The 21240-nt window shown below is 37.9% G+C and overlaps 3 protein-coding genes and 1 long non-coding RNA gene across 7 annotated transcripts; 2 read left to right on the top strand and 2 right to left on the bottom strand.

Moving 5' to 3' along the window:
• Positions 1 to 16: 16 nt before the first annotated feature.
• LOC121807753 lies at positions 17 to 1267 on the top strand. Its single transcript, XM_042208062.1, has one exon. It carries the CDS (start codon positions 73 to 75, stop codon positions 1087 to 1089), a length of 1017 nt encoding a protein of 338 aa, XP_042063996.1. The 5' UTR covers positions 17 to 72; the 3' UTR covers positions 1090 to 1267.
• Positions 1268 to 1297: 30 nt separating this feature from the next.
• On the bottom strand, positions 1298 to 3987 carry LOC121807752 (probable galacturonosyltransferase 12). The gene is made up of 6 exons (XM_042208061.1): positions 3445 to 3987; positions 3281 to 3336; positions 2991 to 3137; positions 2315 to 2905; positions 1916 to 2218; positions 1298 to 1820 (listed from the first exon to the last, which is right to left on the bottom strand). Exons 1-6 carry the CDS (start codon positions 3653 to 3655, stop codon positions 1536 to 1538), a joined length of 1593 nt encoding a protein of 530 aa, XP_042063995.1. The 5' UTR covers positions 3656 to 3987; the 3' UTR covers positions 1298 to 1535.
• Positions 3988 to 5757: 1770 nt separating this feature from the next.
• LOC121807433 (autophagy-related protein 18f-like) lies at positions 5758 to 11924 on the bottom strand. 3 transcript variants are annotated; one of them, XM_042207667.1, is made up of 9 exons: positions 11049 to 11924; positions 8706 to 9167; positions 8348 to 8612; positions 8196 to 8260; positions 7864 to 8079; positions 6985 to 7791; positions 6728 to 6888; positions 6154 to 6550; positions 5758 to 5999 (listed from the first exon to the last, which is right to left on the bottom strand). In XM_042207667.1, exons 1-8 carry the CDS (start codon positions 11256 to 11258, stop codon positions 6184 to 6186), a joined length of 2553 nt encoding a protein of 850 aa, XP_042063601.1. In that variant the 5' UTR covers positions 11259 to 11924; the 3' UTR covers positions 5758 to 5999; positions 6154 to 6183. The 3 variants fall into 3 exon arrangements, with proteins under 3 accessions (XP_042063601.1, XP_042063600.1, XP_042063599.1); XM_042207666.1 differs by having other exon boundaries at positions 7003 to 7791; positions 8196 to 8612; XM_042207665.1 differs by having other exon boundaries at positions 8196 to 8612.
• Positions 11925 to 12562: 638 nt separating this feature from the next.
• Positions 12563 to 16074, top strand: LOC121809900. 2 transcript variants are annotated; one of them, XR_006052326.1, is made up of 3 exons: positions 12563 to 13048; positions 14989 to 15076; positions 15989 to 16074. It is a non-coding gene; the product is annotated as an uncharacterized LOC121809900 (long non-coding RNA). The 2 variants fall into 2 exon arrangements; XR_006052325.1 differs by lacking the exon at positions 15989 to 16074 and adding an exon at positions 15330 to 15929.
• Positions 16075 to 21240: the final 5166 nt, after the last annotated feature.

A 21240-nucleotide genomic window follows, 5' to 3' on the forward strand; every position in this document is an offset into this window, starting at 1 on the left:
TGAGGCTCATATTGTCCCTTCCTTATCTTCTCTTTGATTATTACCAGTTTTTTACTTAATTCAACCCCCAAAATGGCTTCCAAACTCCAAATCCATGTCCAAAACATCAAGAATTCAACTCTCAACTACAACTACAACTACCTACAAACTACTTCCTCTTCATCAGTTTCATTCACCAAACATCTCTCTCAACACCCCCTACTAATCCCTTTCACACATGGAAAAACCCCTCAGCATGAATCAAGAATCTCTCCTAAATGCTCTCTCTCATCTCCCAGGCCACCAGCAACCAAAGAAGAAGCCATTCTCCAAGCCAAAACGTCTCTCTCATCAACCTTAGAGAGGCCCCTCAACAATCCCAAACTCGCTGGAACGATGAAGAAGATTAAGCAGCCCAGGCTCCGTGTCGAGATTCCAGTCGTCGATGACTCGCCTGCGTCGCTCTCTGAGCTAGCCATCCAAGTATTTGCAGAAATGCCAATCAGAAGAAAAGTCCCACAAATCAAGATTCTTCTTTTATGGCCTAGCTATGGCTTAATGCAGGCTGCCGATGAGGCCTTTGCTTCTCGCTCTTCTAACATTACCGTACAGAGCATTGACATGTCATCAGTTCTTGATGAGGATGTCAGAACGCTGAATTCTTCTGATGTGGCGGTGTTCTTTGCCCCCGAGGCAGTTCAGCTGGCGATCATGAAGACCGTTAGTGACAGTTTGAGTCCTAGGCCTGTGGTGATCTTCAATCCTAGGTGGAGTTTTGATGAGGAGGCTGATTTTGGAGACATAGGTGGGTTTTTGGGATCGTTTGAGGTGGTGTATTCTTTCATGGGGTTGGAAGTTAGGGGCATTTTGAGTAAGAGGAAAGGTGTGATCTTTAAGTGTGTGAGAGATGGGGTTTTGAGTGGTGAGAGATGGAATATTTTAGTTGAGGAAGAAGGAGGAGAGATGAGAGTGGTCTCAAGCTTCAAATCGAGGCCATCGATAGTGCAGGTTGAGACCGTGTTGTACAATCTCATGGCTATCAATTCACCAGTCACCAAATCTGCCAAGTTCTTGAAAGATTTGGTATCAAATGTGACTGGGAAGAAGTAGTGTTAGCTATTGTTTAACAATGAATAATTGTGGGCTATTTGTGCCATGAGATTTTTTATGCGAATCTTGATTGTTTGATCTTCATTCTTGTATTGATACAATGCAATATTTTGCATTAGAGATTGTGTTTTCTTGTGTAATGTGAAAGATGATTATTATGGATATATATAATTTAGGAGATTCTGCATCTCAACACAGGCACACTTTCTGCAGAAATGAATCATTCCTTTGGAGAAATTGATAAAATGAAAAAACATTGTATATGTTGAGACATATTCAAGAACTCAGAAGCAAGAGGAGAGTTCTGAAAATTTGAAGCCAAAATTGGCTGCTGTCATCTCTCTGCTTGAAAATCCTCATGAAGAACTCTCCATGTATGCTTCTCCTTCTCCGATTTACAGGTCCAAAACGAATGATAAAGCGTTTTTGGGAGGTCAAATATCTTTCTAAGATGCTCTTATGTGGCAGCTCTTGATGAATCTATCAGAGAAGTTGAGGTACTTTGTCCAAAGAGGACGCAGCTGTGGGAATGCTATGTCGAGCCATGGCTTTGCCCGGCCATTGAAGTGGATGACTCCAGCAGCTTCAACATCACCAATGGTGGTGTTGTCTTGGTACCCTAATCCGAGCATGTGCCAAAACGGATTGATGGTGTGGACATGGCCGCGGAAAGCTATCAGCCCAGGAGGTAACGTCCCAAGCTGCCATAAACTTAGGTCTGATTTGAGATTCTGCAGAGAATCAATGTGTGTGTATGTGTGTTAGTTTCTCATATAAATTCTTGGATCTTGGAAGAACCATGTTTTGGTTTTGGAACTTTACTTACCTCTTCAATCCAGTAGTAGTATGTTTGGCTGATGTTTGTATTCCTCCATTGCTCTAGATCGAAAATGTTCATACCATAAGCCCATGCACACTCATTAGGATCAAAGTTGCTTGCAATGAGAGGGTGAGAAAAATTGAGATAGCTTTTCAATCTTTTTGACATCACATATTTGTCTTCCCCTCTACATGTCTCCACCGCTCCATTCACCTTCCCGTTCATGTCGATATCCCACAGAGGCGCAAGGTCTGTCTGAATGACGATGTCATCGTCTAGGAACACCACTTTGTTCAAACTAGGAAACATCTGCAGATAAAAAGCACATATTTGAGATTTCCAGCGTGTCAGTTCCACATCGACTTGGAAATGATCCTACTTCAATATATGAGTTTGAAATCGGACCTCTGGCAAATTTATACGAATGTGGTTCATGAGTGAATTGTATTTGGGGCTGAGAGCCTGCAGTTTTGCTGCGATGACTTTAGGTTTCTCGGTGTTGTTAGCCACGATGGCAGATGATCCTCCCCTGAACTGTGCGCGCACCTTCTGATCCTTCTCCATGGCTTCCAACACCGGGACCTTCCCCTTTGCGAACCAGTCGAATTGGTGGAGTGCCTTGACCTCAATGATGGCTGGCACCAGGGGGTGCAGCGAGAACCAAGCCTGCATTGGGGCGTAAGTCTTCCTGTCGGTTATGACATGCAGGACGACCTTCTCAGGTCGCAACGAGTTTTGCACGAGCGATGATGCAACCACGGAGGCAGCCAGGACATTGTCTGAGGCGAGGACGAAGTGGAAGAAGGAGTTGTCTACAAGTGCTGGGACAAGCTCTGCAGAGGGCAGCTGCAGCCTGGCATTTGCGTTGGTCGAGTGCTCGTTGGCCAGCCGGAGAGTGAGGCAATGCAGCTGTTTCGGGATGCTACTAGAGGCCACATGACGGTAGAGGTACTCCTGTATCTTTGCAGTTCTAGTCCTTTCTTCAAGGAATGTTACCTTCAAGAGAGAGAGATCATTTGATTACTGCAGCTACCATTATATACAGTGCAATCATATAGTATTAGGGAGAGAGAGAATTTACCATGGCTTTGAGTTTGATGGCAAAAGTCTTGGCATCTGGAAGTTCACTCTTCATTTCTGCAACAAATTCTTGCAATGTTTGTGGCCCTATTTCTTCCTCATTTGGATTTGTGTCTTCTTCTAGCACTTGGTATATCACTTCAGGCACCTGCTCAAAGACCCATCTCATTCTCATTCACTTGAGTACATTTAATTGTGATGCCAGTTTAGGCCATTCAGTTTTCCTTTTTTTCAGATTAGAAATTTCCAACCATAATCCAAGAAAGTTGATGAAAAAAGGTAAGAAAATACATTTGGTTGATATCTTCTTCCCAGAATTCTTGGTCCCAACCTTTTCCCTAAACAACCTGCATTTCAAATTTGAGCACACAAAACTCCAAATTCATTACATTACTCTACATCAACAAACCATAGGTGCATTGATGCAAAGAGAGTGTGTATATATATATATATACCTATGGAGGAGCATTTATTCTCTCCATCAATGGCATCAACAGCAGTGAGCACGAACACGAAACGGAGAAGAAAGGTGATGAACAAAAGGGAGTAGAAAACCATGCGATACGACAACCGTCTTGATCCGATCTTCACCTTGCACAGCTCCCTAAAACCTTTGGCAGGCAGCACGGTGATGTGCCTCAAGCTCGGCGATATGTGCAGCTGCATTATCTCAGACCACAGAGTTAGATGAGAGGAAGAAGCCGCAAAAAACCTTATGTGGTGAAAAGAGAAAAAAGGAGATGAAAAAGGAAGGTTAGGGTAGGGTGTTCGGAGTAGCTATCAGCCACCTAAACTTGCTTAGGAAAGAGGCTATTGTTGAATGTGTGTGTATTTGTTGTGTACAAAAATGCAGGCTTGAGAGGTTGTTTGGAGGAAAATGACTGCAGACTGAGAATTTGTAATGTAGTATTCAACAAGGGAGGTTGGATTGGAAAAGAATGTGCTGTTTTTCAAAAAAAAATTAATGTTAGATTGATGAAAAGGTATATTAAGGAAGATGGAGTTATGTTGTTTGGTGCAGCTCACTTTGCCTCCACATCAAGTATATTTCAGAAATTACTATTGTTTGTGGGCTGTGATATAACATAGTTTCCGAAATGGATAAAGACGTCTTCATCATGGCTTCATTTATTTTATCTTAATTTTTCTTCTTTCCAATTTTAAGTTTTTAGGATGATATTGATAGGGATTGTTGATTCAATTGTGTGGTCATATAGATGACCACGTATAATATGTATTCGGTCTAAACTCTAACGCAAGTACTAATTACTTACTAATTACTATGGAGTAAAAAAAATCATGTTGGTAGGGGCTTCATTGAATCTATTTTTTTTATATTCAAAAAATATGTACATATTAAAAACATTAGTACTACATCGTACAAAAATTCATATTAATAGTATTTGCTATATTTTAAACACTTTTAATTATTCTATTTTAAAATCTAGATATTATTAACTCAACCAACCAACAATATGAAATCTAATAGTATTAATTTAATCTTAAATAAAATTCAACGAGCCAAACAACAAAATAAAATTCAGTACTCCTAATTAGTCATAAACAAAAGTATCTTTTACTTATCTATACTTTATTTTACTACTATCACTTTATTTAAGAAACCGAACAAGAGAACACCACCTAATCTAACTTAATTGTATGTTAATGTAAAATACTACTTTTTATTTCTTATTTTCACATTCTCTTCATTCTTTCAAATCAATCCTTTGCAGCCGTTTTTCTTTCTTTATATCTCATTTCAGTCCCTCTTAATCTTCAGATGATTTGGTCTTCATTTCCATCAGCTTAGTAAGAGCTAAAGATAATTAAGACAATTTCAATAAGATTAACGATAGCATATAACATTTATAATACTGTATATGCTAGAGGATTTTGGTCTAAGTTGCATCTGCAATCCAATTTTTTAGCCTTAATTTGGAATTTCCTGACAAAAATTAAGTAGATAAAATAATAAAACACGTTGAATTCGTTTGCTTTTCCTCTTTTTTTTTTATTATTTATAATGACGTATAATGTTGGCCTAATCTTCTTCCACATTCCTCAAAGTCGTGCCTTTAGAATGCATCTTAAGGCTTAATCTCACATTATCTTTCAATGTACAAAGTGCAAATTAGTATATGCCCAATTTGGAATCAATCACTAATCACAATATTCAACCAATATTTTTCTTGAATACCACATTACATGTAAAAGATCTCACTCATGATTAATGGCGTATTGAGTTTATGTATATGTGTCGTTTTTGTTGTATAATCTTTAATTATTATTGACATGTACATTTGATAGCAATGAACATTTTATATCAAAACAAATTCGAAATGTGAAAGTATGACACCCCTCCTTCTCTAGACTCTAGTTGATTGCTATTGCTATTGAAAATAAAACATCGAATCACACTTTATTTTCAACCACGACTTACCTTGGCCACCTACTTAATCAAGAGAGAAACATTTCAATTGAGAATGTGATATATTACAAACATTACCTTTTTTTTACATTTCAATAAGCAAATAGTATTATATTTCTCTTCTTTGATAAAAAAAAATATATCCTTTATCGGGACATGAAACACAACGGCAACACTATCATGATCCCATCTCCAATTTTTTTCATATGGTGTAGAGAAAATGACAAACTCCCAATAAACAAGATCCACATCATATCCAATATTAGAAGAAGAAAAAAATCTAAAACAAAAACATGGTTATCGTAAAAGTCACACTTTCCAACCACAAGAGACGTGAAAATGGATTAAACTCCTTGATATTTTCATATGAACGAAATGGGGAAGATAGTAATACACTGCAAACACGAAGTAATATTGTGATTATGATCTGATAAATTTTCTTTACATCTGCTGTCACAGAATGTAAAATGACAAAAGGTGCAGACTTCCACAATCAATTCAAAGCATCTAGTGTTTGCTTCTCACTGTATATGTATTCCGCCCACGACCATTTTTCCACGTAATAAAAGAATATCACCACACCTGAGGAGACACAACAGTAAAGATTAATCAGGTCGACCCCAACAATACCCCGTTAAGAATTCCAGCCTGAGATGGATCATCATGATGGGGCCATAGAAAATCAAATTCAAACAAAGGACCACTAGCACAACAAGCACAAATCTTGTCGACATACCTGGTGCTGGGCATGAATGGAGGAATTACCTCAGCAAAACCCATCATCTTTTTCAAACTGGTTTTTCATTTTCGAGCCATCCATATTATTTACAGATCCAAGTTGGTTCTCCCTCTCAGTGTTTGCTCTAGTATATACAATCTCCTCTTGCTCGGTGTCAGTTGTTGGGGTATCATTGTTATTTACATGTCCCCTGCTAGATCCAGTTAACATCTGGAGAACATCTTCACCATTTGCTTCAAGACCATTGTACAATTCATTCTCCCTTCCAGACCCACATTTGGCAATAGAATCAAGAGAATCCGAAAGATGGCCGCCAGGAGTCATCCCACACTCGAAGGAATTATATGCCCGAGGCTGAAAGTGGCCTTTATTGTCTACACTACTCGTAGAAATCCTGAAACAGAAACAGAAATTAAAACAAAAATACAGAAGCATATCAAGGCTATAATTCTGCCTCCCAGAAATGAGGCTCCACCAAGCAAAACCCAATTAAGCAAGCCACGTTAGGCAAAACAACATACAGGACCAGATCTATCATTTAGGCACACAGATTTTTAGGTTTCAAACATACCTCCCCCCACATTGAACTTTGGAATTTTGAAGATAATCATAAACTGGAACTAAGTCTTTTGACCTTGCTTCAAGCATACGGACAGGGAATCTTTCAATTTCAATTTCTCCACCATGATAACCTTCAGCTAGATCAACATTCTGCATCGACTGAAAATAAATCTGCTCACACACATATGAAAGAAGATGATATTAGCGACTAGCCTGATTTCTAACTTAAAAGATCAGTAACTCAAATTTAAAATAACAAGGGCGTACTCCAGATCTGGTCCACACCAAGTTCTGCTTTTGATGCATTTGAAGTTCTGCTTCAGATATATACATATGATGTTTTTCTTCAGAACCAGAAAATTTAGAAAATGCGCCATTTTCATGTTCCGTTATTTCCGGATATACTTTACTGCTATCTGAATTTCCATTTTCACCATGCATGTCAATGTTATCTCCACGTTCCTTTCGGTTATGTTTTTGACAAATATTCCATTTCTGCATTGCCTCAACCATCACTCTTGCATCACTATCAATACCAGATTCAGAAGTGAGACTTGCTCCAGGCGAAGCCATCGCGCCATCCAGAGCAGGACAAAAATGCAGAACATACTGTATCACACAGCCAGATGGAGAGAAAACAAGCATGTAATAATTTTTCGTCAGCAAACTCTGATCTCCATAAATACCATCGTCCTTGCAGTTGTGGAAAACAGATGCGACTGCACCAGATAGTGAGCTAGACCGCCCAGTTGCAGCTGCGGCAGCACCACTTACTGTATTTCTCCAACCATTACTTCCATTTCTTATTCTGCTGACAGCACTAAGGTTAACTGGGGGACCAGATGCATAGACGCTCTGTTTAGTCAGGACCTGCAATCCCGAATATGGTGATCCATGAACAGCAGGCTTTGTCATCAAGCTAGATACCCTGTTTCTTGCACTAGAATAAGAATCAGTAGACCGAAAACTAACTAATCCCCCAGAGAGAGAGATAGCAAAAATATGACTTGTCCCTCTTAAGGAACTGATCACAATCCATTGACTGTCACTACTAAAACTTATGTCCTGTATAACCTGAAAAGGCAATAACAAGGTATTAGATTTTGTAATCTAAAGAAGTGTGCAACATTAAAGGGTCCATCTTACAGCGTTGGTCAGACCACGTTGCAGCCTGTAAAGATGGACATGAGAAGCAGCTCCAGATGAGCCAGGCATAATCCGAAAGACATTAATGTTGTGACCCTGAACTGAGGCAGTCACTAAGTGAAGACCACTTGGATCAAAGCACAGCGACGAAATGGGGCTTTTATGTGCCTTGAACTGGGCTATTACATCTTTGCTGACAATATCTCTGACGACAACCTGTATATGAAAAAGTTAAAACTATAAAAAAGTGCAAGCATTGCATATCACTGCAGAAAGATCCACCTAAACCATTTCCCAAGACACTTATTAGATATAAACTTAATACAGCATACCATCCCAACATTGTCATCATCAGGTGAATGTCCATCAATGCCGTTGACCTTCAGAGGACCACTCCCTGATTGAAAATTGTTGGTTTCAGGATACAGCTCAGAATAGTACCTTGATAGCTTCTTATACCCCATATCACCCAAAGTAACAATACCAGCAGCAAGCTGTTTGCTTGACTCTCGCGCAAGATGTCCAACAAGACTTCCACTTGAGGAGTGAGAAAGTAAACTTGGTGATGGACTCACATGTTGAGGACTCACACGGCGAGCACTGGAAATTGCAACTTGGCTCCCACTGTAAGCCATCCACCGGGGTCCCACAGCAAGGGGTCCAACACCTATATTTCCAGATACAGTTGGCACTGGATTTGTAAGAACTGTATATTCTCTCTCAAGTGAAGAAGCATTAAGACAATGTATCTGCAACAAAATCACATCAAGTTGGAGAATATGCTTGCAGCTTAACATGCAAAATCAAGAAAGCTTTGGCTGAGTAGAAGTTGTGGAACACACCTGATTTGATTGTAAGACAGCAACAACACGAGAACTGCATCGCAGTAAATGGACAACAGACCGAAATCTTAAGAGATGTACATACGATCGAGATTTGAAGGAATAAAAGCAAACTACCGTTGGGATACAAGTACCATTAACTGAACCATTGCATTGTTTTCCCATCTCATTACTAGGAGCTGATCCGTCATGAACTTTAATATCTCCAGAGAAGGATCCATCAGTACAAATAACCAGCAATGGGCGACTGTACGCAAATTTGTCCCCAGGTTGGTTTGATGCTAGAGGTTTAGGTAGCACTTGCATAAATGAAGCAGGGCCATCATGCCTTGAAACTATATTATGCACATTATCACCATCTTCAACATCCCAGATCTGAAATCTATAACTGAAGCCCAGCAAGAGCACTCGACGTGAATGATCTTTTTCAAGCTCTAGTTTGTCAAACCCAGCCCAGGAAACCTCGAATTCAGAATATGTGAAATATAATTAAGTTACTTTTACCAGAAAACAATCTCCACTAATATAAAACCCAAGACCACTGACTTTAAAAAAAAATAGGATGAGATTGAGAAGTGTTGTGGGCAATTAAGAAATATTAGCGTGGAAATCCTAGAGATGGCATCCTATGTAACCATGGTGACAACTAAAAAAAAGAGTAGGTCATCTCCACAACAAGTTGTGTTAGGATTAACAGATTTGACATTGACTTTCAAATTGGAGCCTCACAACTTATTCCTAAAGTAACTTTAAAATATTCATTAACAAATGATCAAGTCCCATATTCTATAGTATAGTAGATATAAAACATCAATAACAAACAAGACGAGAGCAGTCTGACTGGTTCTTTGTACCCAGTTTTGGTGTAGCAGCTATATTTTGATTCTTGAAAATCAAGGATTTCACAATCGGACACTCGAATCAAGAGATAAAGAAACAAACAGAAATAGCTTTGAAACAAAGACGACTAAACAGGACCAAGAGGGATCCACTGAAGCTTATTTTCATATTTTTCATTCCTTATCTTAATTTTGGATCTACTTGCTAGAAAATAAGTTTCTTGAAATTTTTTATCTTGGATAATACTGAATAAAAATAAGCCACATAATTGGAAAATCTGAACAATCTTAATTATTTCTAATATCTATATGAGAACAGCAAGTTTCGATAGAAATTTAATTAAATTTATTATAACAATCAGTATCAGATCAGGAGATTTAACCTAATTCTAATAAAATTAGATTTACTATTAAATACGATCCGAAAAAGCACGGGACTATTGTTATACCCTTAAACAAGAACTAATGTCGCAACAATTTTGGAAATTTAGTTGACAAAAAATTACATAACGGTCGACAAATGATTTACAAATAATTCAGATGACAACAGAAGTTCCACCTGCCCAACCAGCCGCAAAAACAAGAAAAGGCATGAATTTCCAAACCACTCAGAGAAACAGCAGGTTTGGACAAGTCAAATCATGCAAATGGAATTACTCTAGCTACTCATAGACTGCAAAACATTGCAACCGCAAAACTAAACAAAAAGGTAAGTTTATCATATCTACAGCTTACCGTACCTCTCGGCCCAATTGAAAAGAAAAAACAAATTGACCCACAGCATTGTGAGTGACGATGGCAAAAAATTTTGCAGTAAAGAACAAACCTCAAGGTACATACATAAACGACAGCATAACAGAAAATCGAGTAAGATTGCTGCAAATGGAACCTATTGAGGCCAGAATAGTTATTTTTGGTATTTTTATTCCTTTTCAATTTCTTCTTTTTCTTTGGTCGGTAATTTAAATAGCATAAAAAATTAAAAATTTAAGATCAGTATTCATATCTCCCAAGAGATCATTTCTTCAACAGTATGTTCATGAGGTTTTAATCGTAGATAGTGATATTTGACACATAAATAAACAGTTCAAATATCGGAAAATACACATGCATGCCCAAATCAATTCTCAGGACATGGCGGTAGCATCTATATGCAACACACGGAAATCAAACTGCTTTGAATGCATGTATGCATGCTTCAACAAAATTACAAAACCACTAGGCTGCTGATTCATTCTTGTCTCTTGATCCTAAAACTAATTGTTAAAGAAGCAATTCCATCAACAGTTACACAAAGGAAGCAGACTGCAACCTGCCCAAGTTGCAGCTCGACTATGTATCTGATAATTTATCGAGCAAGGCTTTTAACTACAAGTATAACAATTTTTCATTCAACTAGGTCTACTAGTATAACAATTTTTCCAAAATTTAAAGCTTTTGACCACACCAAAAAGTACAGAAAACATAGTAATATAAACATTAAAAAAATCTATAAAAGCCTCACCTGATCATGGTTGGTGTCACCATCCCTCTCCACAATGGCTGAAGCTGCGGATGCAGCAGACCTCACAGTGGAAGCAACGGTAGAGGCACCAGAGGAAACAATCTTAAGGTAGCTCGAAAAGGTTCTAAAATTCGGAAGTATCCCGTTATTAACTCTACCCCGCGGCACCACTGATCCACAATCATCACTTTTCTGGCTATCATTCCTCATCCCCAAATGGAACAACCAACAGAAACAATCCTAAAAAGCCAATCCCCACAACAAAAAAACTGCGCATATATGCTCAACCACTCTAATGATCATAACCTCCAGCAATGAAAATTAACACTCACAGTTATGATCAAAGCCCTCGACTTACAGGTATCTACTTCATCAGTTTACAACTCAAAATCCATCCAATAATCATGCAAAACGAAACAAAAATAAATAAAATTAAAGATGGTTCGACTACACTTGTTATTTCGTTTCTTCACATTAATCACAACCACTACTTGCCGAAATCATTCAAAAGCGGCGGTATGCATACAGGTTCAACTACAGCACACAACAAAATCCCTCAAAAAACTCCTTTGTTGCGTGTGTTCTCTTTTTTTTCTTTTCCTGAGTTTATATACCTATATCTATGACCAACAAAATAATACTAGAAAAAAAATGAAAGAATTTCTATTGACAATTTATAATTCAAATAATACGAGGTTGGGGTTGTTGATATATACAAATTTGAATCAAGAATTTTGAAAGGTTTTTTATACAGTACAAATTAAATCCTAAGGGTTTCGATGATTTTCAGATTGGTGAGAGAAAAAAGATTTGTGTATCGCGAGAATCTCGTAACTCTAGAGAGAGAAATGGAGAGGGATTAATGAATAGGCGTATGACTCTATATCTAAATTCGATTTTGATTTTATTTTTTATTTGAAAATTTGGTGAGTTGAGAAGACTACAACTCCGCCGCAGTGTTTTCCACCCCCACGGTCAAAACCCAATTTTTCACCGCGCTGCCGGTAAAACGGATAGTAGTACTCCCTCCGTCCTGCACTACTCGCACTTATTTCCTTTTTGGGCGTCCCAAGTTACTTGCACTCTTTCCATTTTTAGTAAAAAATTTCACCTACAGCCGTCATTTTTGACTTTCCTATACACTCATTCCTTAATCTCCGTGCCGAAAAGGAAATGAGCGAGTAGCCCGGGACGGAGGGAGTACTACTTTATTAATTCAATCTGTACATATTAAACGAGAGTATATTTTGATCTTAAATATTAAGCATTTTAAGATTTTTGTCAAAAATAATTTTTTTTACAAGAGGCCTAATATGATTTTGGACTAAAATATACTCCTACTAAAATCATTCTCGTGTCCGCTATCAAATCGTTAGTTGACATCGCTATTTGAAGGCGAAACTAGTGTTGCATGTGATGTCATTTTAACTCAAATTTTACAACTTTGTTGATACTAATAGTTAAACATTATAAACTACATTTTAAAAAATATTTTACAAGAAAATTGAGATAATTTTAAAATTTAAAATTTGGGTGATAGAACTTTAAAATTCTTAGTATTTTCTCCGTTCTATAGAAATAAGTTATACTCCTTCATATCATTTTGTGACAATTTTTTTTCTCATTCTCTTTTACTTTATCAATTATGGATCCTATCATCCACTAGGTTCCCTACACCCAACACCTCCGCCGCCGCCGCCCTGCCCTTGTCTTCGCTTCTCAGCCGCGCAACGCCGCCGGTACAGGTCGCGTCTCCCTCTTCGTCATCCAATCTTCTTCACTCCTGATCTGCACACACACTAAAAAATTAGACACACGCCGTTGAAACCTAGAAAATTCCGGCACCCTCTGCTTCGGCCACACCGATTTTCGATCGGCGCCGTAGTTTATCTGTTTCCGACGCCGTTCGGTCGCCAACCTCCGTGCCATTCTTCCCTTCCTTCTCCGTCAGCCGCACTCTCTCCACTGTAGACCGTCGCTCACACTGTGCACATATATAGGTAAAAATCCTTCCCTTTTTCTTAAATTTCCTTTTATACATGATTTCTGATAGACTTAAGCTTGAATGATGAAGAAAAGTTGGATCGAAGGATATGAATAGTAGCCGAAAATTTGGGAGTTCCTTGTTCATATACTAGACTCTGCCTAAATTAATTTCGTTACGTTTATATTAGATCTGAGATCTGTTAAAAGAAATTAATCTTTATGCTGGACACATGAGAACCAGAAGCTTTTGGACTGGTTCTGGAACTGTTATAGCTCACTGTAATTAAGTTAGTACTACGTACTAGTGCGTGAAGTTAGTGAGAACTGTTGAGCTGGAATTCAGTTAAAAAAGAGGGTATGTGCTGACCGAAGTTTAATACCTTGACATCCCTAAGTTATAGCTAAATACGGATTACTTAACATCTCTAGTGTTTGATTTGTAACTCAAGAACCGTTTAAATATGATAGAGATTGAAGTTAATGCAACATAATAAAAAAATGAATTGAGTATGGTTGAAGATTAAGGAAAAGTGGGCTAGACATTCATCTTTTGCAAGCTTGACGGTTCTGTTTTATTTCTTCAAACTAGCTATTGGATAGTTGTTCAAAGTAAAATAAACATATATTGTGAGAAAGAAATAGTGAAGGAAATCAAATCCTACCATAATTTTCCACCAAAGTTACCGAAAGTCAAGTGCTTTGGATTTTTTGCTTACTTGTATGACGTGATTTGAATTAACATTGTATAATTATAAGGTGTCACAATAGGATTCTGACAGAAAATTATGCTATTAAATGCATGTAATTTAGTTGAAATATAACTTATGTATTGGTTGAATTACAGTCCAGAGGATACTTAAACATATTATAGGCTGGGAGTTTAAACTAGGGTGTGATGTAGGGTAGAGTAAAGACGAGGATAGAAAGTTAGACCTTGATTTCTTGATCATCTGATGTTTGATGCTTAGGTATTGGTTGTTTATGAACTAGTCTGGAAATAAAGCAGTTTATTATACATTAACACTGTCACATCGTTAGGCGTGCAGCCACTTGTTTTCAGTTCACTAGCTTATTTATTGGGTAAACTTTTGGAAATATATAAGTTGTAGCATGTAGGAACTTGTAGTGTGTACTTTTGAGTATTTTTAGTACCACTCAATTTTTTGTATAAATTTAGGCCATTTCCGCGATGATCTATGTATTATACTAAGTATTTTGGAATTCAATGAGATATTCTCTTAATTTATAAACTTAAGAGCGTCACCTTTTAATCAAATACGACTCTTCAAACATAAATTAAAATCTTTGTTGTGTGCTAGTAAGTTGGAAACGGGAGGATAATAGACAAAGAAAAAAAAATTATCTTTAAAAGTCACATCAATTAAGAAAAGAGTAAAACATTTTTTTAAGTGACATCACTTATTTGATTCTTCGGTAAAAAAGTAAGGGGTGTTACAGTTTAGCTGATACTGAACCGAGTAGAAAAGCCAAGTAGAGCTCGAGCATGCAGATGTCCGAGTTGACTCTGTTTGTTTACACCCCTAACCTAAACCCTTCTAGTTTGTGCATGGACTTATAAGCTGTATGATTGTGCCTCCATGTCATCTCCATGCATCAGCCTTGCATTTTAAGATGCAAATTTTACTTTGGTTGAGATAGTACTCTATCAGAACATTGTTTTATTATTCTGGAATTTTTCCAGATGAAAACTTTTTACCAATAAGTGGGGTCATATTCATAAAGTCGAAGAAGTATAATTATAGTTTGGACAACTGCATGAGCAGCAGTTGGTGGCATGGAATTTGGATTAACAAATGTGTAGGGTTAGTTAGGATATAGAGGAAGTGCATGACTGATAACTGCTCATAATATGATACAGATACATTGAATATTTAGTTAACCCTCGACTGTTATAGAGCTTTTTCTCTTGATTAATTAAATTTCTGTGTGTCAGATAAGTATGGGATTCTTCGACCGAGGAGTAATTACTGATAAGTGGTCCTCTAGGATCCTTTGGCTCACTGCATTCGGAAGTGCAGCAGGTATGCAGCTCATTATGTATAATTTGTGAATTTTGTTGTTAATAGTAATGTGCTTACTATGATTCTTAGTTTAGTTGAATCTTGAAAGGTGTCTCAATTTTTGTGGATGTACCTTAAAACTTGTTATTTGCCAGAGGTCTTATCTTTCTTATATCGTGCCTCATGTTTTAATTTTATCTTTTTGAAATTGCAAGATTTTGCACATTAAAGGAGATTTCCCTAACTAGTTGAGATTTCTTGCCTTCAATGGCAGACTGGTAGAATCAGACAAGGAGTTTCTATTCGCCATGATTCTGGGGTGAATCTTGGCAGAATGGCATCTTAACTGAGCTGAAACAAACTGAAAAAGTGGAAATGCCTAATTTTCTCCCACTGAACATAACCAAGTTATACTTGTGGAAGATCCTCCTCGTGGCAATAGACATATCTTGGTAGTGGAGGCAAAAGGGGTGTTATGTTGTTGCTCGATAGATACCTAACCTGACTAGGAGAACAATGATCATGATATTACATGGAGAATGGATGTTGGCAGTGCTGCGATAGAACTAAAAAGACAAGTGATCTGACTTTTGGCTAAATCAAGAGCTGGCAAAAAGTTAAAAGTTCGTAAGATTGTTGGCCTGTTGGGTGGGTTACTTGGTTTGCATAAGCTGTGTTCCAGTGGCAAACTTGGTTGGTCTGTCCCTGAATCTTTTCATGAGAATCAAAACATATAATTTTTTTATTCAAGCTGGTTCAGTTTCTCAGTTCTATGTGGTTTAGCTCCAAAATAATACTCCATGATGGTAATTCCACTCAATTTGTAAGATGGAGTTTTGAGATAAAATACTAGTATCTAAGATGTTGCTTGTTCCATGATTTGAAGATTCTCTAGACCTGCTTACTTTGTTGTGTATCTTTCGTCTTTTCTAGTGTTGGAGTGCTCTGCATTCCTTTCCCTCTTGGTTACATTATCTACTTGTTCAGGCCTTTACATGGTGATGGTTGAAAGACAGCTTCAAAATAAAGAACGACAGATGGCGGAAGCGCTGAGGGCTGCTGAATCTGGTACACAGGATGGGAACCAAATCTCAACCTAAACTATAGTCTGAATTTGGAGTAAATCTGTATGTTCAACTCATCATTTCGCATTCCATGCTGTCAGAATTCTGGATGTCGTCGTATATCTACATCATTCATGCCATTATATGGCCTTGAGATGTAAGGTTTACTATGATGACCAAATTCTTGAACTTGAATGCTGCTGATGGGGTTTCCATGAGATGTTATCTTTGAATTCATATAAAATGTCTTCGTTTCTTTTTCAATAAATAGATCTCATATTATCAAATTAAAGATTAGAGGTCTACAATTTTATCTATCATCAGGAAGCCACGAGTTGATCAAATATTAGCACTCCATATTTTTGCCGCATTTAATTCCTCGCATTGTTTTTTGACACTCTCAAAGAACAAAAAAGGAAGACAATGAAGCTTTAGTATAATGGCAACTAAAATCATCGTAGATGCGGATATGTGTTGCTTATTAGTAATAAATTAGATTTGTAAATTTAAAATATTGTATGAGCTCGTTCCACATTTGGATATAAGTTTTATATTTTAACAGTATACTTGTAATTCTATTGGTACTTGCAATTATAAGTATGCTATTACTAGTGGATTTATAAAATATTTAATGTATTTCGTTGTATTTGGTACATATACGTACATATTAAATTAAGGTAGAGGTGAGCTATCAATGAGTGCATAGGAGAAAGGTATTCATCATTAGTCGACTGATTATTATTATTATAATAACAGTGGATTCCTTTCAAAATAAAATAATGGATGATGTGGGTCTATCATGGCACTTTGATTATCTGTCATTTGAATATTTGAATGAAAGAATTAGAGAAGAATGTTGTTTGTAAAGTATTGTTATACGGATACCAAACTTAGTAAAGTGTACGTATCTTTTCTTGACGTTGCAATGATGAATTCACGTGTAAAGTAGTTTCATTGCAACATAGCTAGATAATGTGTTTTAATTTACTCCTTAATTATGAAATAATTTTATGTCTTAATCAATAAAATAATCTAAATTATAAAATGCATAATTTTTATCTTATTTTTTAATCAATCACATAATAACACTAATATAATCCTATCTTTTTATCTTCCTCTTTATGTTTCTTCCTTATCTTAGAATTATTTTAGTAACACTACCAAATGAGCTTTGAGATATAAAACATGTTTTGAAATTTCTTTAGATGTGTTTTTTATTTTTAATTTAATAATTTTAAATTGGATATTTAATTTCAGTATCATTATCCGTTATAATCTATTCATATATGTAAATCATTCAACAAACACAAAATTTATCAAATGTCACTAATTATTATCATATGTCAAGCTTGAGTTTAAAAATGCACTCAAAATTCTCATGAATAAATTAATTAGCTTAAGCACAAACTCGTTTAGGGATTACATGATAAAATTATAGTCCGATTAACCCAATCCAAATATGATTGTAAAAGTTTGCTGAGAATCCACGAAAGAAGATGAAGAAACAATCTTGCTACTCCAAAGCTTCAGGAGCCGTAGCCCGTAGGATCTCGCGCCATATCTGAGATTGAATCTCAGCCGTTGGATTCAACTAGCCGTTGGATTTGAATGTTCTATAAGTAGTTTGTTAGCTATGTAGTTAGTTAGTTAGCTTCTGCAATTTTTCGGTTTTCATACTCATTGAGAGTTGATCAGTTTGTACAAACTCTCCAAGAAAGCAATACAATTCTTTTCTCAAAACAAGCTCAGTTTTTTATTGTGTTTCTCGGTTAAAACTCCAACAAGTGGCGCCGTCTGTGGGAACTCCGGCGAGAGTAACAATCGAAATCAGATTAAGGCAGAGTAGAGATGGCTTCAAGATTCAAAGCTGAAAAGTTCACTGGCAAGAACGACTTCAGCCTGTGGAGAATGAAGATGAAGGCGATGCTTATCCAACAGGGTTTGTCGGATGCTCTGACGCCGGCCAGCAAGGCAGATGAAGCCCAGGTGCTCGATGAAAAGGCCAAGCTGAAGCGTGCAGAGATCTTTGCAAAGGCGCATAGCACGGTGGTGCTGTGTCTCGGCGACAAAGTGCTGCGGGAGGTTGCGAAGGAGACGACCGCGGCTGGAATTCTTGAGAGACTCGGGGATTTGTACATGACAAAGTCTCTTGCGAATCGACTCTTTATGAAACAGAGACTGTACTCATATCGTTTCTCGGAAGAGAGAAGTATAATCGAGCAGTTGGAGGATTTTGATAAAGCGGTGGATGATTTGGAGAACATCGATGTTTCAATCGATGATGAGGACAAGGCTATATTGCTGTTGAACGCCTTACCAAAATCCTATGATCAATTGAGGGATGCTTTACTTTTTGGAAGAGAAGGCACAATCACCTTACTCGAAGTTCAAAATGCCCTTAGAGCCAATGACCTGCAGAAGAAAGACAGTAAGGAGGCAGAGATCATTCCTGAAAGCTAGAACATCAAGAAGTTCAAGGCTAAAAAGATTTTCAAGAAAAGTGAGGGCACGAAGGCATCCACAACTGACCAGAAGGAAACTCGGTCTTGCCATTGGTGCAAGAAACCGGGTCACATAAAGAAAGACTGTTTCGCATGGAAGAAGAAGCCAGCCAGTGAAGCTGCTCAAGGGAAAAACACTACAGATTTCGTGGAGGAAAATGCAGACTCTCCTGAGGTCTTAAATGTGATGGCATATGAAGATGGGGGTTCTTGGATCCTTGACTCGGGCTGTAGCTTCCATATATGCCCATGTGTGGAGTTCTTTACTGATCTAAAAGAGTCAAGTGGCACTGTGGTGCTTGGAAATAATCAAGTTTGTCACGTTGAAGGTATGGGGAATGTGAGACTCAGATTGGATGATGGATCTGAGAAAATATTAAGTGATGTCAGATTGATTCCAATAGTGAAAAGGAATCTGATATCATTGGGAATGCTTGAGAAGAAAGGCTGTATTTTTGAATCCTCAGATGGAATAATGAAAATCAGAAAGAGCTCTGTTGTGATAATGCATGGTGAAAGAAAAGGGAGTCTCTATTATCTCTGTGGTAGTGCTGTGAAGGCTGCCAGAGATCAAGTAAATAATGCTACATCAGTGTCTTTTAGAATTTAGCACATGAGGATGGGGCATCCAGCAGATGGCAGCATCAGAGAATTGATCAAGAAAGGGGTGATCCGAGGAGTTGATGCCAAAATCAATGAGCCATGTGAAGAGTGCATTCTTGGTAAATCCAAGAAACTTCCATATCCTAAAGTAATCACTCTTCACAAGCACCTCTAGATTATGCTCATAGTGATTTATGGGGGCCTGCCCCTGTGAACTCTATTGGTGGTGGGAGGTACTATATGTCTATAATAGATGACTATTCAAGAAAGATGTGGTTATATATTTTGAAAGAAAAGTCAGAGGCATTTGCAAGGTTCAAAGATTGGTGCATCTTGGTTGAGAAAGAGAAGGACAGCACATTGAAATGTTTGAGGACAGATAATGGACTTGAGTTCTTGTCCAAGAAATTTGACAGTTTCTGCCAGGAGAGGGGAATTAAAAGGCATAGAACGGCTCCCTTAAACCCCCAACAAAATGGGGTTGCAGAGAGAGCAAATCGAACCATCTTGGAGAGAGTTAGATGCATGCTGCTCAGTTCAGGAATGGAGAAGAGGTTCTGGGCTGAAGCTGCTGCAACTGCTGTCAAGCTAATAAATAAATGCCCTTCTTCAGCAATCAAAGGTGATACTCCTGACTTCAAGTGGTATGGAAGGCATGGTGATTACTCAGCACTCAGGATTTTTGGCTGCCAAGCCTATGCTCATCTCAAGCAAGGTAAGCTGGATGCAAGAGCTCTAAGATGTGTGCTTCTCGGATATCAATCTGATGTAAAAGGGTATAGACTATGGTGCATTGAACCAGAAAATCACAAGATCATTGTGAGCAGGGATGTAATATTCACTGAGTCTATCATGCCTCTCAATAAAGGACATGATAGTGAGAAATTTGTTGTACATGGTGAGCACACTCCCAATTCAGAACTGGAACCTGAGATATTGGATCAAGGTGGAGCCGATGGAAGTAATGATGAGATCATACAGGGAAACTCAGATGCAGAGACTGAGGATCTCAGTCAATATCAACTGGCTCGGGATAGAGCAAGGAGAAAGAATGTCAAGGTTCCTGCCAGATATGCAAACTCAGAGATGCTGTACTTTGCTTTGTGTGTGGCTGAGGAGGTGGAGTTTGCAGAGCCAGCCACATACAAGGCTGCCATGGAGAGTAAGGAGAGAAGTGAGTGGCTAAAGGCCATGATTGAAGAGTTTGATTCTCTGTTAAAGAATGGAACATGGGTGCTTGTTGACAGAGTTGAGAGAAGAAGAGTGTTAAGCTGCAAGTGGATTTTCAAAAAGAAACTATAATCTGCTAATAATAAGAAGATCAGATTCAAGGCTAGACTTGTAGCAAGAGGCTTCACACAAAAATATGGGGTTGATTACAGTGAAGTCTTCTCACCTGTAGTAAAGCACACCTCTATTATAACTCTGTTGGCTGTAGTTGCTAGATTGGACTGGGAGCTGGAGCAGCTCGATGTAAAGACAACTTTTCTGCATGGAGATTTGGTGGAGACAATTTACATGCAGCAGCCAGAGGGGTTTGAGAAGGCTGGAGAAGAAAGCAAGGTCTGTCTGCTAAAGAAAAGCATCTATGGGCTGAAGCGGGCTAGCAAGCAGTGACACATCAAGTTTGATGACCATGTGTTGAGAAATGGATTCACCAGATCAAAGTATGATGAATGTGTGTACATCAAAAAGAAAGGAGGCCGGGTGGTGGCTTACTTACTCTTGTATGTTGATGACATGCTAGTAGCTGGATCATGCAAGAAGACCATCTAAGAAATCAAGGATGATTTAAGATCTGCATTTGACATGAAAGATCTGGGAAATGCCAAGAGAATTTTGGGCATGATCATAGTCAGAAACCGAGCCAAGAAAGAGATATGGTTGAAGCAATCAGATTACATATCAAGGCTGGTGAAAAGATTCAAGATGAGTTACTCAAAAGCAACATCAACTCCACTGGCTCAACATTTCAGATTATCTGTGGAGCAGAGGCCAAAAACTGAGCAAGAAAGGC

This window comes from Salvia splendens, chromosome 6 (assembly GCF_004379255.2).
Source record: "Salvia splendens isolate huo1 chromosome 6, SspV2, whole genome shotgun sequence".
Taxonomy (NCBI): domain Eukaryota; kingdom Viridiplantae; phylum Streptophyta; class Magnoliopsida; order Lamiales; family Lamiaceae; genus Salvia; species Salvia splendens.

Coding starts and splice junctions, on each gene's coding strand:
- LOC121807753 (XM_042208062.1), top strand. CDS start 73: ATGGCTTCCAAACTCCAAATCCATGTCCAAAACATCAAGAATTCAACT.
- LOC121807752 (XM_042208061.1), bottom strand. CDS start 3,655: ATGCAGCTGCACATATCGCCGAGCTTGAGGCACATCACCGTGCTGCCT. Junction 3,337..3,444: donor GAATAAATGCTCCTCCATAG/GTATATATATAT, acceptor TTTGAAATGCAG/GTTGTTTAGGGAAAAGGTTG. Junction 3,138..3,280: donor GAAGAAGATATCAACCAAAT/GTATTTTCTTAC, acceptor GTCTTTGAGCAG/GTGCCTGAAGTGATATACCA.
- LOC121807433 (XM_042207665.1), bottom strand. CDS start 11,258: ATGAGGAATGATAGCCAGAAAAGTGATGATTGTGGATCAGTGGTGCCG. Junction 9,168..11,048: donor GTGACACCAACCATGATCAG/GTGAGGCTTTTA, acceptor TCTGAATTCGAG/GTTTCCTGGGCTGGGTTTGA. Junction 6,889..6,984: donor TGGTGTGGACCAGATCTGGA/GTACGCCCTTGT, acceptor GTGTGTGAGCAG/ATTTATTTTCAGTCGATGCA.